The 18942-nt window shown below is 34.7% G+C and overlaps 1 protein-coding gene across 2 annotated transcripts in view; it reads left to right on the forward strand.

The window, feature by feature from the left end:
- Positions 1–18942, forward strand: part of LOC130051329 (hemicentin-1-like) — a 485422-nt gene that overhangs the window by 99250 nt on the left and 367230 nt on the right. For both annotated transcript variants that reach the window (XM_056153294.1, XM_056153293.1), the window contains exons 9-15: positions 1285–1575; positions 4173–4304; positions 7620–7632; positions 11385–11443; positions 14410–14431; positions 15833–15897; positions 15992–16010. In XM_056153294.1, the coding sequence (XP_056009269.1) occupies positions 1285–1575; positions 4173–4304; positions 7620–7632; positions 11385–11443; positions 14410–14431; positions 15833–15897; positions 15992–16010 (601 nt within the window). The remainder of the gene's footprint in view (positions 1–1284; positions 1576–4172; positions 4305–7619; positions 7633–11384; positions 11444–14409; positions 14432–15832; positions 15898–15991; positions 16011–18942) is intronic.

The following is an 18942-nucleotide window of genomic DNA, read 5'->3' on the forward strand; positions in this document are numbered from 1 at the left end:
TTTTAATCCTGTATGGGTAATACAGTTGCTTTGGTGAAAATGGCTGTGATAAGTCAAAATGTAAACTTCTTTATAAAATGTTCAGTCACTTGGGGCTATTACCAACTTCACTTTATCAATTGGGATAAGAAATTCAACTTCGAAATAATATTTAATGTTGCACATTATATGTAATAGTTTATTGCAGTGCTCTATCATTTTGCGTAGTCGTAAAGTGACAGGGCCCAACTTAAAGTCGACCCAAAAAATAATAGGCGTTTTTTCAAAAAAAAAATTTCGGCATATCTTGGGAAGTATTCGAAATTTTGGAATGAACTTTGGTGGTAATTTTTATACCATTTGGTTAATTGTTTTTACATCGGTGAACTTGGTAACCCTATATTAAGAGTTGTATACCTTTACTCTTTATTAATAGCAAATTCGACCCAAGCGATATAATTACCTGTGGTCTAGCAGTAGAGCGTTCGCGTGCGGATGCGAAAGGTTGGGGTTTGAATCCCGTCCGCGACAGACCTAAGTCGTTAAAACAAGTAGGGACAATTCCATTGCCAAACGCTCGGCATCAGGCATGAATGTCATTGGTCCTCGGATATAACCTTACACAAACGAATGTCCCGTTTCACAGTAGGTTTCACACGTTAACGAACCGTCACTGCTCAATGGCTCTAAGTGCCGAGCGTAAGCCTCAATTTGAAACCTTTCATCGGTCTTTGTGACGTCTCCATATGAGTGTAAAAATCTCGAGAGGGACTCTAAACGAGATACAGTCAATCAATCAATCAATTTACTTGTATCTTTTAGCCTATGTAAACAAAACGAACCTTGTTTACATAACAAATAAGAGTGAGCTCTGTATCTCCCTTGTGAAAACTGACATTTATTTTTTGCTGACCATTGAATATATATTAGTTAAGCATTCTAAACATTAGAAATCGAAAAAATAAAATTTGAAAATGTTCAGTTCAACCGTTTCCATACCCCTTTAAGGATATTCTTTAATGTGTTTCGAAAGTGTGAAACTAAAAATGCCTTTGTGAGCATAACAAATCGGATAGTTTTTTAGCCTATTGTATAAGACCCTGATGCTGCCCAAATTTGTCAACTGAATAGGGTTCAGTAATAGATGTGTGGTATGTATGCACCAATGGGATCAGTATTGAACCAGTGAATACTTAGTTGTAGCATCCTGTGCAGTTGTGCTCAAAAGCTTAGGAGGTAACTTCCTTAAGTCCAATGTTTTCATAATAACTTTGTCACCAATGCTATCTATGCTATTACTTATAGGGCCACCATTGAAACCCACTAATCTAACATTGGAATGTGGCACATCTGTAAAGTTGTCATGGATTTCTAACTTTAATGGTGGAGATAGTCAGACCTTTAAGATTTCCTATTCCACTGTTGGTGTTGGGGATTCATCATATAAAGATCTAGATACCATCAGTGATCAGGGATATGGCATACTCCACAGCTACACACCCAATATTGAGCTACAAGGGACAGCATGGTTTACAGTGACTGCCTCCAACTTGTTTGGGAATTCTACATCAGATTATGTCCATTGCATTGTTAAAGGTAAATATTATATTCAACAGGCAGCCCTGGCATATTTCAAAGGGAATTTCTGAAAGCCACCCACTATCAAAGATGTAGCACAGCTTAGTCTCCATCATTTAGCATCGATTATTCCTTCCTTTCAAAAATGTGTACTGGTAATTAGCAAACAATTTTGTAAATGGTTATTTCATCATTGATGACATATCATAATAAACGTTTCTCTTCTGCATCTAGACCTATGCAAGTCTATAATGACCGAAGTTATGAGGTTTCTTACTGTGACACAGTACACCGTACGTTTGTCGAGAATCATACTCGGACAGACGGTTGCAAAGCAAACACCCTGTCGATCAGACTGCCGCGACCGGCCTATGAAAAAAAATAGTATCTACTATTGCAAGTAGGTTAACTTTGTACTAGGTACTCACTGTCGGTCTCCGTCCTTCTATTAATTTGAATTTGATGCAACTCGGTTGAATTGTTTTCTTTTTTCGACAATGGTTGATCACAGGAAATTATCCACGGTATTCTTACAAAATTGTTACTTTAAACAAAGTATCAAATATTAATTACATGTAAAATAGATATTCATTTTAACAGTTTATAGAAAATACTAAATGTACAGTGCACGTACATGGGTTATAGCATATTTGATTTTTCATCGCGAGTACCAGTATTTAAAGGTAAAAAAAAAACAACAACAGGAAAATGGAAAACATTTTTAACACTGATATTGTATTCCACTGGATGAAAACGTGCACACGCGTCGAAAAGTGAACTGGAGCTGGTGATAAAGAAGGATTTATTCATGAACCTTAAGCTTTCAGCTTTAAAAACACATACGAACCATAACAAAATCTGAAATTGTCATGGTAAATCAATATCCAAATATCAAATAAATATATATGCAAGCATTATGAAAAAGTGCAAAGACCGTATTTGCCGGAATGGCAAACATGTGGACGGATGAACGAAGTGCAAACTTAAAATACCCCTCGGCTCCTTCGGTAGGGTCTAAAATTCGAAAGCTAAGAAAATGACATTACATGTTTATTTCAAAATTTCTTTGCACAGATTTGACGAATATGAATATTTTTCAGAAAGTAATATCATAATGATGGAATGCTCTAAATTTTCTCGTTGAATTACATATTTCATTGTAGATCATTTCGTTGATGTGCGACCGCACTGTATTTTACGATTTCACAGCCAAAATCAGAATAAGATGAGCACTTTTCAAAAAATCATCTGCTTGATCATTCAGGGAATTGACTGCATGCTACCATTTAAGCGGAGAATTATAGATTTTTTTCCTATAGTAGTGTATGTTTTGTGTATGATATAGATGTATTTTCTGCTCTATAATATACAATTAAATGTAAATGAAATTTAAAATTCAAGTTCTTCCATCTTAAAAGTGAAAATACACAAACAGTGACCACATAATATAAAACCAATAGCAGGACAAACACGGACTCCTGGACACATTAGAGACTGATCTAGGTGTTCAGGAGGAGCAAGTATCCCTCACCAATCGGCCATTCCCGCCATGGACCCTCTGTCTTGATCAGGTACGCGGAATAATATAAGTGTTTGAAAATATGTAGGCCTAAAGGAGCTGTCATAGGGACTCCAACATTTCAAAACCAGTACATCACCATTTTCAAAATAAAAAGGTAGCAATAGTACGATGTACAAATTGTATTATACAATTCACTTTTTGGTTTTTGTAAACAGGACATACATTATTTTAATATTAATCCATCACATTACCTGATCAGGATATGGGGTTCATGGTGGGTGTGACCGGTCAACAGGGGATGCTTACTCCTCCTAGGCACTTGATCCCACCTCTGGTGTGTCCAGGGGTCCGTGTTTGCCCAACTATCTATTTTGTATTGCTTGTAGGAGTTATGAGTTTGATCTCTGTTCGTTATCTTCACCTTGCATGCTGACAATAGACCAGGAATGGTAGAACCATGTATATGAAACGCGATCTATTTGATGTTCCGCACTTTCCAAACTTAAAAACAAATACGGAGACGCATATATATTATAAGTACATGACCATATATTTATCTGGCCTCCTGGAATTATCACACCTCATTTTTACGATTTATCCATACTTTGAATAGACAAACAGAACGGGATAGCTGACTTAAACTTTTACATCACCTGGGTATGGTGTTTATGTCTCTAAACTGATTCAATACGCGATAATATGTTCTGGGCTTGATTAATTTCTTAACCAAGATTATTTAAGGTCAGAAATTTTAGAAATATTATGGTTGCTGTTGTAATAATCCCGATAACTCAGTTTACTTGATGAAGACAAAGCCTTGTGGCCTATGTGATCAGTCAACATAGGATGTTTACTCCTCCTAGGCATTCGATATTTCCAGGGATCCGCCTTTATCGTGTTCTCTATTTTGCATTTAAAGGATTTATGAGATTAGTCATTGTTCGTTATCTTCACCCACTTAATCGATTATGGAAACTATTCAACTAACAAATGTGTATACCGTTTCCCCAAATGCTTGTTTGAGAGAAAGGACGGTGTACGCGATACACACGTTAGACTTCATGTTGATTTCATTTATCATTGTAATTGGCAGGAATGCAAGAGGAGGTCAGCCGTCAGACAGAGACGATTGTCGGCACTGTTGTTAGCAGTGTGGCGTTAATCATCGCTGTTTCAGTCCTTGCGATCTTCCTCCGAAGGCGTTATAAATGCACCTGCATCATAAGTAATGTATCAATCTTTCATAAGAATTTACATATGTATTTAACAGTATATTGAAATATATATTTGAACAACAAATATTTTAACATAATAGGGTCACTTTATTAATATTAAGATGTATCATATATGTATTTTAGCCTATGTATATACCTTTTTCGTTACATGTCCTCCATCTGCTGTATATTTGTAAATATATCACTGAAGGTTAAACATAGATATATTTTGGTAAAAGGAACCAAACCATTATCATCTTGATGTTCCATTAGGTATTGATTTAGGATTCTCTTGATCATTGACTACATGTACAACACTTCTAAGAAAGCATAGATTTGCATAAAGTTTATAATTGGAGTACACCTATGCATGATGGGTTGTATTTATGTTGGGGATGCTAGGAATGGTCTTTATATTCTGGTTTGTGTCTTGTAATGAACAGTAAAACTTTCTTGTTAGGAATTCCCTGAAAAGAAATTCCCTGGATCATACTATTTACTTGTTTCAACTTAATGATATTGTATCCCGTTAATGTTAATGCAAAGAACATTCATATTCGAGAAACAAAGGAATGCAATTTAATTTACAATCAAATGTTTACAATATCGTTCCTTGTTTGAAGCACATATACATGTTTTATGCGTGCATGTATAGGCGGATGTTTAGTACTGTCTTAGTTATCCACTTTAAAGATAATTCCTTTAAAAAATTTAAAAAACTATGGAAAATGGAATTAGAGGTATCAGTTTTCGTGAGCTAAAATAACTCATCCGAGGTTGCATAGGCTATTGTAAATAATGATGAATAAACATTGCCACCCGTTCAATGTTATGTGCCTGTAAAAAATATTGCAATTAATCAAAAGAATACTACATTCTAAAATAAAATATGAAGATAGAGTATATAAACATACCAATATATCCCTCCACTTATTTAGAAAAGAAAGTGGATAATAAAACGTATTATATATAATTTGTTCAATATCGATCCTGAGTGCCCTCGTCAATTTTATAATCCATGGTGGTTAAGCGTCTGCGAAAATTCCATACACTTTGCTAGTTGTTGCTATTCATATGAAAGTTTGATTAGTAATATCTGCCGGATGATGAACAACGTAATCAGGCTACTTAACAGACAACACCAACGGTAGCGTCAATTGTTCTATAAACAACCTTAATGGAAAGTGAAGATAACGAATAGTGATCAATCTCATAAATCCCATAAGCAATACAAAATAGATAGTTGGGCAAACATGGACCCCTGGACACACGAGAGGTGGGATCAGGTGTCAAGGAGGACTAAGCATTCTCTGTTGACCGGTCAAACAGCCGTGCGTCTTATATCTTGATAAGGTAATCCGTAGTTATCGGTAGTCAAAATTAGTATGCCAAGAACGGCCTAAACAGGTCAGCTAACAAAGGAGCGCAATTCGTGCCCATGGAATTTCAACAAACTGTTGAAAGACCTGTTTACCAAAGACCACGAATAATTTTTCAATGAGGGACTGTAGCATACTTCTTCAGAATGTTTGTGCGTGTAATCAGAGAGTTGTTTAACGTATCATAAATTATTTCATCATTTTGTTAATAAGCAGGTAAAGGAAAACGATTATCAATTTATAGATTTAACTTTTCTTTTCACTGAGGTAGAGCTTCAGGGTAGGGGAATATATTCTAATTAAAAAGTCTTAGTTTAACCTTGACCCTTTGACACAAAAATCAAGGATATACGTTAGAATCCCAACGATTAGATTTTTCAAGTGTGAAGTATAAGCATTGTTTGCAGATATACTGTTTAAAAGTTAATGATTTTGAGTGTCGAAAGACATAACGGTGTCTGTTGAACTTCGGCCTTGGCACTGAACTCCTTTTGATACCACCAATGAAACTCGCTACAGGTTTATCTTAGAATGTGTTGAAAAAACATTACGTGTAATATACCTAACATAGTTCTCTATTCATTTCATATTGTCGTTGAAAGTTAATGGACCTTAATTAGTAGTATATAAATTTCGTTTACCGATGCATGCTTTAAAACATGCAGTCTCATTCGGCAAAAAAGATTTCAATGTTAGCAAATATATGGTTTGTTAAGAGACAATCCCGAATTAACTTTCCCAAAGTTAATACTACAAGTAAACTCTCACTCTGACGTACACACCATCAAATGTCCACCGGAGATCATTGCATGGTAGAACATACCAACCTATTGAGATCAGCTTTCCCGCAATAACTGATGGTATATGCTAACAAAAATAATTTTGTTACATTGTTTTTAAATCCAATAATGAAATTTTCATTTCAATTTTGTTTGGTTACCTTTATCATTATTTGTAAACAGAAGTGGCATTATAACACCGAGTTACAATGTAAGTAAGCACATGTGGCGTCGTCATTCAAAGTAGTTCCAATACATAATTTACAGTACGGGATTCTGCCTGAATGGCTCAATGCCATCGTCGCAAATCATGCCCATTGCCTCCATTCAGACTACGTCATGGCCTTAATAGAACACCCTGGACTTTATGGTACTGATTTTAATGTATCAACCATTTGGAAAGTTCTCACAATGTTTGCGGGGATAGAAAAAAAACAACAATCGGAGATAATCGTGGGGCTCGCAGCGGAATAATTAGAGTAGTGTCGATAGGGAAAACTGACAAAATAAGTTTATTGTTGCATACTTTGCAAGCATAGCCTCTGTTATTTAAGCGAAGTTCGTTGAACATACAGCTAAGTACTTACTTCTAAAAGAGAGATCTATAATCTTTTTGTTTGTCAACATTTGTAAACAAATGTTATGAGTTTTACCTGTGAGTGCAGACGTTAAGATATCGATATATAGTACCGTGACTGTCATGAGTCAATACATAATTGTGTCATTTCATGGAAATCGAAGGTTTCACTGATCATACATCTACAGCCACAGTTTGAGGTGGAGTATGTACACGCAGACTCAGTAATCAGACATTAGGCTCTGTACAAGCACGGATACTCTTTATATATTATATAGGTAGAATATCACAGTCACTTTGGTGTGGACGATTTTCCTTTGATATGGTATCCACAGTAAAACTGTTCTAAGAGAATGATTCCTACATAAGAATACGATAATTCCGTTTGAAGTTAGTTTTTTAACCATACAAATAACATAAGCTCTGTACTGATATTTACCGACATCAGCATGTTGCGAGTAAGTTGTGAGTGTGTAATCTATGTTGTAGGAACGATGTGCCCCAATGACTGGGTATTCATGAGGTATTGATATATTGTGTACATGTTTTTTTTAGTACGCTATACGATCTTTTTGTTCTTTTATTTTGTAGAAGTGGAGCGCATGTAAGTTTCACTAATATCACCTATTGCAATCATTGTATGTGTGTTGGGTGAATAGAACAGTTTTAGATTTATTTCTAATATGGATTCAATTTCTCCAAAATTTCAAATGTTGTATCCCATTAAAAAGTAAAACGAATTACACCAGAGGTTTTGAAAAATATATATCAAAATGTATTAAAAAAAACCAATATTTTTCTTGTACTCCTGAATATCGTCTAAATCTCCATTTAGAACAGAAATCTCCATTAAATGTATGAAAATGTGAAAATAACAAATATCGATAAATTTTATAATTCCTATAAGGAACACAACATTAAGAGTTGGGCAAACACAGATCCCTGAACACACCAAACCAAAGGTGGAATCGGGTACCTAGAAGGTGTAAGCATTCCCTGTCGACCTGTCAGACCCGCCATGAGCCCTATACCTTGGTGAAGCAAACGAATGATTCCATAGTCAAAACCAGTGTGTAAAGAACGTCAGCCCGCATTTGACCTAATGACAGACTGATTTGTCAAATTATGTTGTTTTAATGACCATGGAATTTGCGAATTATTTTGTAGGAATATAGATCCTAAACAGAAATTTTTTGTAACTATAATATATATGTGGAAAAGTTAATGCAAATTCGATAACGAAACGTTTTCGAGTTTATTTGGCAGTTTCAACTCGCGTTCCATAGGTATGGTCACCAATAATTATGAACTTTTGTACTTTTTAAAGTAGCATCATGATAGGTAAATGCACGTGTCTTCGAATGTACAAGAAATTAATATCTTGTGTGATCCAATTATACTAACATTCGAGAGATGATTATAGCAGGTTTCCATGAGTTTGTTTTTGCCCTGCTCTGGATTTGTAATCACGCGCAAATGCGGGAATTCAGAATTAAATTATATTGCATAGAGGAAGGACTTTTGATGCGTGTTTGAATTCTTCCGCACATTAATTGAATGAACGAAATATTTAATTCAAATGAATTTAAGAAAAATATTTGAATAATTCGGTGTATTAATTATGTTCACGGCGGATGTGACCGGTCGACAGGGGATGCTTACTCCTCCTAGACACCTGATCCCACCTCTGGTATATCCATGGGTCTGCGTTTGCTCAACACTCTATAGGAGTTGTGAGATTGATCACTGTTCGTTATCTTCACCTTCCATCTACTGATTGATTGATTGATTGTATATTGTTTAACGTCCCTATCGAAAATATTTCACTCATATGGAGAAGTCACCATAACTGGTGAAGGGCTACAAAATGTAGGCCTATGCTCGGAGCTCATGGCCTTTGAGCAAGGAGGAATCTTTATCGTGCCACACCTGCTGTGACACGGAACCTCGTTTTTTGCGGTGTCATCCGAAGAACCGCCCCATTTAGTCGCCTCTTACGACAAGGAAGGGATACAGAGGACCTATTCTAACGCGGAGGATCCCCACAGGACTTCATATATTGATATCATATACAGTAAATAAAACTTGATTATTAGGATGTCACCCGGAGCTCTAATTTAAATGCTTTTTTATATGTAATATAAATGATCCCTCTCCTGATTGAAAAATAGATAATGATTTTACGAATGCAATCGTAATGCGTCATGCCGAATACTTGACCAAAGACAGAATTAACACTAGTTCATAATTTTGATATTTGAAACTCAGTATTGCGAATGTGTTTATAATGGCAGTTTTTGTCCAGTGCGACGATCAAATTGTGAATACACATCGCTTCTTCCCGTCAAACACAATAATCGAAATATTAATGCACTATATGAGTGACTAACAGAAAGACTGCTATACTGTAAATACTGGGCCTGATTTTTGGAGATTACCAGGTAGTGTACAACCTAAAATGTTTAAGTTTTAAGGCACAAACTTCCCAGAACAGTCCTGGACCAATCGATATCTGACATATTGGACAGTTCTGAATTTATTGCTTGATTTCAAGACCTTTGTCATCACAAAACATGTTCAACCAAAATAAAAAGAACCTTTTTGTGCTGATCCAAATGTCTGTACACATCAGTAACTGTTAATAAACTATTACGAAAAGTCATAATAGTGAATTTTATAATAACGGAGACAATTAAGAAAGAACATTGAACATATCAAATTAATATCATACTTAAAAATCCATTTTCGTTTGCCCTGAAGAAGGGATAGGTCGTCCCGAAGAAAAATGACAATCTGGTTGATAGTGTCGTTGGTAATTTTAGTGCTTTGTGTATTTTTTTGTATTTCACCTTGTATTATCCATGTTATGGATCCGACACTTAATTTTAGGTATCGGGTGTTGCTGGAACTTGGTGCTTATATATATATATATATATATATAATGGATCTTTGTGGGTCTAGTCAAAACTATTATACGTATAACTATCACTGAAAGCCTACATAACTTTATGCTGACCATATTGTAATCCAATATCGTATCTTTTTGGCTTGCCGGAAAGGCCCGAGAGTGTGCGAAGGGTATGGCATTGCCTCGCTTCGTTCTGGAAATTCCCATAAGGTGGATTCAAGACTAAAATCATTGATTGAAGAAATAAGCAGGCATATTCTGCTTATTCAACAACTCATTTCTTCTGTAAGATCAAATTCAAGCATCGATAAACAACGGATTAACATCACTTCGTATTAACTCAAGTTGTCATTAAGAAAAGAAACTGGCTGAAATCCGCCACTTTACTTTCAATTTTGCTATTTCAGGGTAGTTTATCGAAACCGAAAGTACGTTTTTAATTAATTTTACGATATTTAGTAATCAAGTAACATTCTGTTATAGCTTACGGACTTCACTTCACATATAAAAGATATTAACGCTGCAAGCAGTGACTCTTGGGCAAATGTTTCGGGTTTAATTGTATAGATAGACTCAAATATTTGAGAATAAAACTGACTTTGAAAAGATTTTTGTGCTCCACTTTTTTATGACGGCCGTTGATTCTCAGAATGTGGGAGTTGAGAACAATCCCAGACTTGAGAATATTCTCAGACTTAAGTATGTTTTATGACGGCGGGGCCCATGGTATAGAATATTTTATTTCAAATGCAAGACGAGCAATAGGTTGTGATTGTTCCTCCGTCAAGCACCGGATATTCGAATCGAAAGTCACGTATCATTTGGATATCCCTACGGAAGGATTTTGGACAATATAGAGAGCTCTTTCTGCTTAGGCTTTGAGCGTCATGCATAGGTCAAACTGTGTGACACTTCACCTGCAACTGGTGTAATCCGTGAATAAAATATGAATGGGGCGTAAAATAACAAACAGAGAAATAAAAAATAGTCAGTGTGTTTAGAATATATACCTGTAAAGTAAAAATAAATAGTCAGGGTGTTTGGAATATATACCTGTAAAGTAAAACATAGAAAATAGTCAGTGTGTTTAGAATATATACCTGCTGAAATAAAATATAACGGCAATCGAAGTGTGATATTTATGTTGAATTACTTTTGTTACCAATACTGTGAAATTAAATGAGTTTGAACAGTTGGAGTACAATATTTCTATAAATATTTATCTAAGCTTAAAGGCAACATTTGTAGCGATATGTACACTTTGTAATACATATTCATTTCTGCACAAACGACAGTTAATTTCGCTTAGAAATGAAATAGCTGATAATACTTACTACATGTATTTGAAATTTTGATTGTAATGTACTGTCATGATCCGATGATATCCAATCTCCACTGGAAGTGATAGAAACATGTTAATGCAGTCATTTATATTGCTTTACTTATAGAGACGAAAGTATAAAAGCAGCTGACCTATCTAAAGATGAATCTCAAATAAATTTGGCAGGTAAGTGATTGCATCAAGTATAATAATATTGATAACTTCAACATCCGGAACTACCTGTGGTGTCCCACATCCAATGCTATTCTTGTGAATAAGATAATGTTTAAGTTACCTATCCAGTTATCGGGAAGAGCAATTACACATAGGTATGACATAGTAGATGTAAAACGTATACGGTACCAATTTTGATGCACTAGATGCGCATTTCGATAAATAATGTCTCCAGTGTTGATCAACCGAAATGTTTGAAATCCAAAATAACTATGAAGCTTTGGAGCTAAATATAGCCAAAAACAGCGTGCCAAAAAGTGGAGCCAAATTCGTCCAAGGATAACAGCTATTCACGAGGGATATAATCCTTAATTTTGAAATGAATTTCTAAATTTTATAACAGCAATTAAATATACATCCGTATTTTCAAGCTAGTAACGAAGTACTTAGTTAATGGGCTGTAGAGACCCTCGGGGACTAATAGTCCACCAGCAGAGGCCTCGACCCAGGGGTCATAATGTAAAACTTATACGGTACCAATTTTGATGCACCAGATGCGCATTTCGACAAATAATGTCTCTTCAGTGATACTCAACCGAGATGTTTGAAATCCAAAATAACTATGAAGTTTTGGAGCTAAATATAGCCAAAAACAGCGTGCCAAAAAAGTGGAGCCAAATTCGTCCAAGGATAAAAGCTATGCACGAGGGAGATAATCCTAAAATAAGACGATAATTTTAAAGATATATATTTTCTGCTATATTTGTTCACGTAAGAATTATATTTTCAAATATACAGATAAATCATTCCGGCAAGGTCTATTTTGATAACTGTTTATCCATGGAAACCTTTTCAACGATTACCATGCAACGAACGCATAGATGATTATAATACTTAATGCTATAGATGGTCTACTAAGCATAAATTACCTCACCTGGTCGAAAGATTTTCAAATCAGGTTTTCTGATAAAATATTCTCCATTATATCTTTGTCCGTATGTGTCGCTGTTAAATCTTTGCATTTTTTAAGTAAACATGTCTGAGAATAATAAGGCCACGGACAAATTGTAGAGAATAACATTGCTCGACTGCTGATACCAATTTCAAGCTGTTCAGTTGGTAGATCAATTAACCTCAAATCTAGAGGTTTTTTAATTTCATTCCGGTCTGGTTCGTTTCCCTTTATAGTTACAGTGTATAATGCCGTACACCCAAACCCGATGAATGGACAGATGACCAGTGTTCTATGGGATATAGGTTTTGGGTTGCGAGTCATCAACAATAAACGCTTTAATGACTTAGAAAAGTCAACTACTTGTCATATAGCACAGTTGTTGACGTATCTAATATTATAGATTCAGGGTTCATAAATTGAACCTCGGTTATGTCCGTTGGACACCTTCTCCTGTTCCGATGTGATTACGGCCTAGCTTAGTTTAGTGGAGTCACGCTTATGTATGAATGAATAGAGAATGTACAAATATCCTCAGTGCTATCCATCATCATGATCCTTAGGACCATTATAGGATCTAATTTTTACATGGTAAAATACATCTTTGCTGGTAAGTAATGTAGCCCGTAAGTCCTTTATGTAGTGAGTTTAACTTATGACATGATATGGGATTTTTATGACATGATGTACTTACGTGGTATGATATAGTGCTATGGTACAGTATCACACGCTTTGATTCTTTTAGAATCACATTTTCCTCAGACGAGTTCCAAATTTCCATTTCATTAAAAGAGAAAATGGTATGTGTATGGATTTTTTGTTTTTGCTAGATTTTATTTCAGAAGTATTAAAAACAATTTATTAACTAAATCCAATTCAATAATGTATTGATCATACAGTAAACTATCAATATAGGGTACAGTCAGATTAAAATACACCTCTTTAAAATAGCACACAGCGTAGAAATTATTCGTACTGTTCAAAATGACAATGCTGGGTTATGGTGTTGTGTAGCAAGCAGCGAATTCCATGATATGACGGTCGAATTTTTTTTTCATATTGTATGTCATATATATGGTATGGTTTATGTTGTGAAATGACAGTATGATGAACTTGAGATTTATGCTATAAATGTATATGGAAGGAGTTCAGATTTGAGATATTTCTGATGAAAATTTTCGTTTCCGTAATATATAAATGAAATTCATAAACGTTGTTTATATTGTTTCATCATATACTTGGTAATGATTATGCAGGTTCTGCACTGCTTGATACATGTAAAAATGCATATCAAGTCGGAAATTACGTGTTCTCTCGTAACAATCAACGTATCAATGTTTTTTCCCATGGTAAATCAATATTTTTATTGTGGTAAATCAATGTATGAGAGTCTTTACCATAGTTTATCATAATTGATATATCAAAGTTTTTAGCACCATGGTTAATCATTTTTATTAGAGTAGACCTAAATCATTGCAACACGGTTCTTATAATAGAAAAATAATGTAACAAATATTCCCTGATCTGCCTTTAAAATGCAAAACGTAACTCGCATGTGATAACATGAATACTATTTTATAAAATCAGCTTTCGAACTCCGTATCAAATTATTAAAAAAAAAATCAAAGATACTATCCCGTTCGCATGAAATATTTCATTAAACATAAAAAGGTGCAGTATATCATCAATAGAATATTACATGCCAAAACCCATATCATATGTCAAATCAGCCCTCGGGCCCTATATTAACCTTCGGCCCTCGGGCTGATATGACTTATGATATGAATTTTAGCACGTAATATTCTGTATACCATATACATACGGTTATTTCAAATATATGTATATTCCACTGTACAACTATATGTATCTATGATACACTAGTATTTTAGTAAAACGAAGACAGACAAATAAATGACTTGTAGATTGAAAGTCAATTGTCGACAGATTAGCATATCGTAAAATTCAGGGGGAAATCATTTTGTATGCACTTTCTGTTTTTCATTTAATTCTTATTTGTATTTTTCAGAGCAAAACATGCAGGGAGAAAGGTAAATACAATTATTGGAAAGGAAGTGGTGACTTAATGGTTTGAGAATTTATTCTTAACTTTGAACATGAGTGCAATCAATATATACTTGTTGCTGAAGCAAGAATACAAATCCGTTCCAAGGAACCTGTTTTAGTTTTGAACTGATCTGGAGCACTTTCTATTTATTTATCAAGCAGGTTTTGAAGAATTATATATTTAACCTTCATGTATTATACTCCTACTGCTCAAAACCGAAAAGTGTTAATTAGTAATCTAAAAAAAATAACTACCATGACACGAAGGCGTTGTCATTACTTTCACAGTCTAAAGGATTTAAAGTAATTTCGATTCGGTGCAGTGAATCAGATTGACTTTCATGCCCATGGGATGGGACGTAAAATGGTGTCCCGTGTCACACTTGACACCCAAAATACCGTTTTCCTGATTTTCGAAAATTGTTGGCTCACTGTGGGACGTCAAGGAAACTCAAACACAACCAAACTGATGTATAGCGACAGTAGTTAAAGATGGGGATTAGTGGCGACAAGTTAACGGTTGTGTATAGTGGTGACAAGTTAACAGTTGTGTATAGTGGTGACAAGTTAACGGTGGTGTATAATGACGATAGTTACAGTAACGCTGACGTATAGGGATGGAAATTAAAGTAGGTGCATGACGACGATAACTAACGTTTATGTATGGCGACACAAGTTAAGGTTGGTGTATGGCATCGGACGTTAACTCTGTTGTAAGGTGACATACGCTTACCCTTGTGTTGGAACAATTACAAATTGATCAGCATTATAAAGTTTAAAGTAGAACGATGTGCAGTGGTATATAGTATTGACATGCAATATAGCTTTTGTTACAATTGTGCTCAGTGATTTTTTTTTTTTATATCTGCATACTCATAATAGGACGTGCATCAACATAATCAAATCATTTTGCTTTACAAATTTAATTCTAACGACACTTCATAATTAAATTATTTATTTCTGGCATTGTAGGGGACCGTATTTACTTCGGGATTGCTTTAAAATAACTATTTCAAAGTCAAATCAAAAACAGAAAATAGTGAATGTCATAAGGAATATATATGTAAATGATTTAACTTAAATTATATCTACATGTAGACTATCTTCAACCCATCGCCCATATTTTGTTAATTAAAAGCAAAAATAGTATATAGTCGTGTTTCGTTTTGAAACCTAGTAAAATGCAGAAGACAAATATGGCAAGTGGTTTAAGCCAACTACAGTAGTAATGACGTATTGTATTAGGATAAAATCACATCATTTATGTTGTGGTAACTTAACGAGGTCAAATCGTAGCTTATGAGCCTTTTGTATTTTGTTTTAATGAAATACAAAATATTGAATTTTGCTGATCAAATGGCATAGTGTATACTTATTTCCTTCAGAATTGTGTATGAAGAATTAAAAGAGAGAGAGACTGGAAATCAATACCAGGATCTCTCCACTAAAGGTTATGTACTGTTTTAATCTGGATTTGAAAACTTACTTTTCATTATACTAATTCTCATAACAAGTGCTATGATCCAATTGTTTTCTTTATACAGGAAATCAAGAAATTAAAACGTAAGATAAATATTATCTCTCTCTCTCTCTCTCTCTCTCTCTCTCTCTCTCTCTCTCTCTCTCTCTCTCTCTCTCTCTCTCTCCATCGCCATCCATCATACTTTTCAAGTTCTATTCAAGAACTACGATTATCTACCTTGTGTACGATAATTGTTGTCTTTTGGGGAGGGGAAACAAATACACTGTGAATGTTATTTAAGTTGTAATTTTTACTAAGGATAAGGACATAACCAACAAGCTCGTTTATTCCATTAATCAAAGTAGTAGAGAAAAGGATAATTCTCATCGGGTTATTAGTTTCAAGAACGGGTACCTGTAAAGTGCGAAACGAAATCGAAACGAAACGAAAGCTACGAAAAGAACCTACCAAAAAGAAAAAAAAAATTACGAACGTTATAATTTATTGTGAAAAATAATAAGAAAACGCATCTTGGTGCCACTATGTTTTATATTTACATTTGCAACTGTTTTCTCCTACATAACACTATTACGAGTAATACGTATTTATCCTTGCATAAATCCACTACGGGCTGTGCGTATGAACATTTGTTAAAAGTAGGTAACAGGTACTACTTTACTAAGGCAATACACATCTAGCAATCAATCTCACTTACTACAGAAATCTATCAATAGATGAAATCAACATTACAAAATGTATTTACGGTTTTATTTGTATTCCAAGCAGTGGACGTTCATCCATAATTGATAAAAGCATCTCTGTAAACAATATTTTACTATTGTATGTCTAAAATTTCGTCTGCTACAACTTCACCCTGGTCATCGGTGATGCGGAATTGTACGTAATGCTAGACGATGACATTACGCTTTAGCAAAAAGGTCATTCACAGGATGTATGGCCGATAAGTCGTCAAAGTGCATTAAGACCTACACACAACACTGCTTCCCTGCCACAGCATCCATGAGTGATTGATGTCGGTTTCCAAGTTTATGTCGGGACATCGAAGCGAGGCATCGTTAAAAACCTATCAAAGAAGTTTATCGAGTCAAAAGAAGCGTTCAGTGAGCTCATATTTGTCAACAATTACATATCCAAATCCAAACCGTCCCTTACCTTCGTGCAGTTCCACATTATCTGCGATGTTCAGTTCTTTCCGGAGATTTATCTGAGCTGCGTCCTCTGTCCTGTCTATAAATGCTTTGCCTCACCTGACGACTGCCGCCCTGTTCTTCATGTTCCTCCATCTCAGTCTTCTGTTAACTCCGTAATATCCACATAATATATTTCAAAGTCGGTCATCAACGTCTTCACTTTTCAAAAGTGAAAGCGCATCACAACTGTAAGTGTAACATTGCGAACCCCCGTTTAAATCATAATTCCCCACCCCCTAAAATTAGACATATTTAAGAGTTTTCCATTATATACTCCCGAGTTAATGTATAAGTATATGTTGGTATACTTGCTTTCTAGCGTCTTAATAATTAAAACAGTTCTTAATTTTATGGAACTTTGTTTTGTGTTGTCGTCATTTGGAACATTTATGACCCTTTGTTGTGGACGTCAACAATTTGAAATGTATGGAGACGTGTTGTTAACACAATTCAGCAATGTTACCCACCAAAAATGTAAATATAAGTCATAAGGTATCATTTTAAAATATTTATCGGGATATAAATACAGGTTGGTACATGATAAATTTTCCATAAAGCCCTTCGGGCTTTATGGAATTTGATCACGTGACCAACTCGTAGTTATATCCCGATAAATATTCTAAAATGATACCTTATATATATATATATATATATATATATATATATATATATATATATATATATATATTCAAAGACCTAAAACAAGGTTGTGTCACTTTTATAATTTCACCTTATCAAAAATGACAGAAAACAGTAAGAATGACTACATAGGAGATATATTTCAAACACTATGAAATCTGCAAAATCCTGATTTTCTGGGGGCTTCGCCACCTAACTCGACAGACAGTTGTGTCGCTTGGGTTCAAAGTACATGTGTACTCTGTAAAGGGACTGATTCACAATTTTCTTCAAACTTTTCTATTTCACTTTAAATGATCAAAATCTACTGCCTAATGTGTTTAAAAGATTTCACATAAAAATCAAGGTTATACATTATCACAGAAGCTCATTTTAGAAAGTTATGATTATTTGTTTTGTAAGCAAAGATTGGGGTATGTTATTGTTTACATTTTCAAAAGAAATGGATATTGATCTTAGTTTATTGTATCTTTCACATTTCAAGCATTTTGGGGTTAAAATGTGTCATCTAAAAGTTAAAATTTGTGACTATGCAAAATTAAGATTCTTTACATTACAAAACCAACATTTCACTTGTTTGTTTGTTTACATTAAAACAACTCGAGTCTTTGTTTACATAACAGAGATTTAAGGCTAAACTTGTATTCAGAAGGTCAAAAGTTTGGCTGTCAAAATTAATTGAGTTATATTTTTAATGTTTAACAACAAAAATGAAAAATAAAAACATATCTTTATCAAAAATCGTAAACCGGTCCCTTTAATAGTAATTTCCAACCGAAGCGATATAATTGCCTGTGTCCCGACCCACTGGGGGCCTTAAGACGCCCGGACTACCTGCCTTATCAAGTTGCACCCCCTAACCTTAATTGCTGGATCCGCCTCGATAATATGATACTACATTGTATATACCTTTTCCATAATTGAAAGTACTCGCACCTAAGCACTTAAAGATAAAAATAAGATGCTACACGTCTCCCAGATTTTCAACTTTCTCAAATACCAGCTTCTTCAAACAATGTTTGATGCTAACCGATGGACATCTTAAAAATGTATGAGTCCACCCCGAAAGATCATGATAAATAGATGTGATAACTTTTACCGGGAACACGAGATGCCATGCCATATCATTTTTGTCACCATTTACGAGTTTGGTTATACAGTTTCGTTTTCTTCTGTTTTGTTA

This window comes from Ostrea edulis, chromosome 1 (genome assembly GCF_947568905.1).
Source record: "Ostrea edulis chromosome 1, xbOstEdul1.1, whole genome shotgun sequence".
NCBI classification, from domain to species: domain Eukaryota; kingdom Metazoa; phylum Mollusca; class Bivalvia; order Ostreida; family Ostreidae; genus Ostrea; species Ostrea edulis.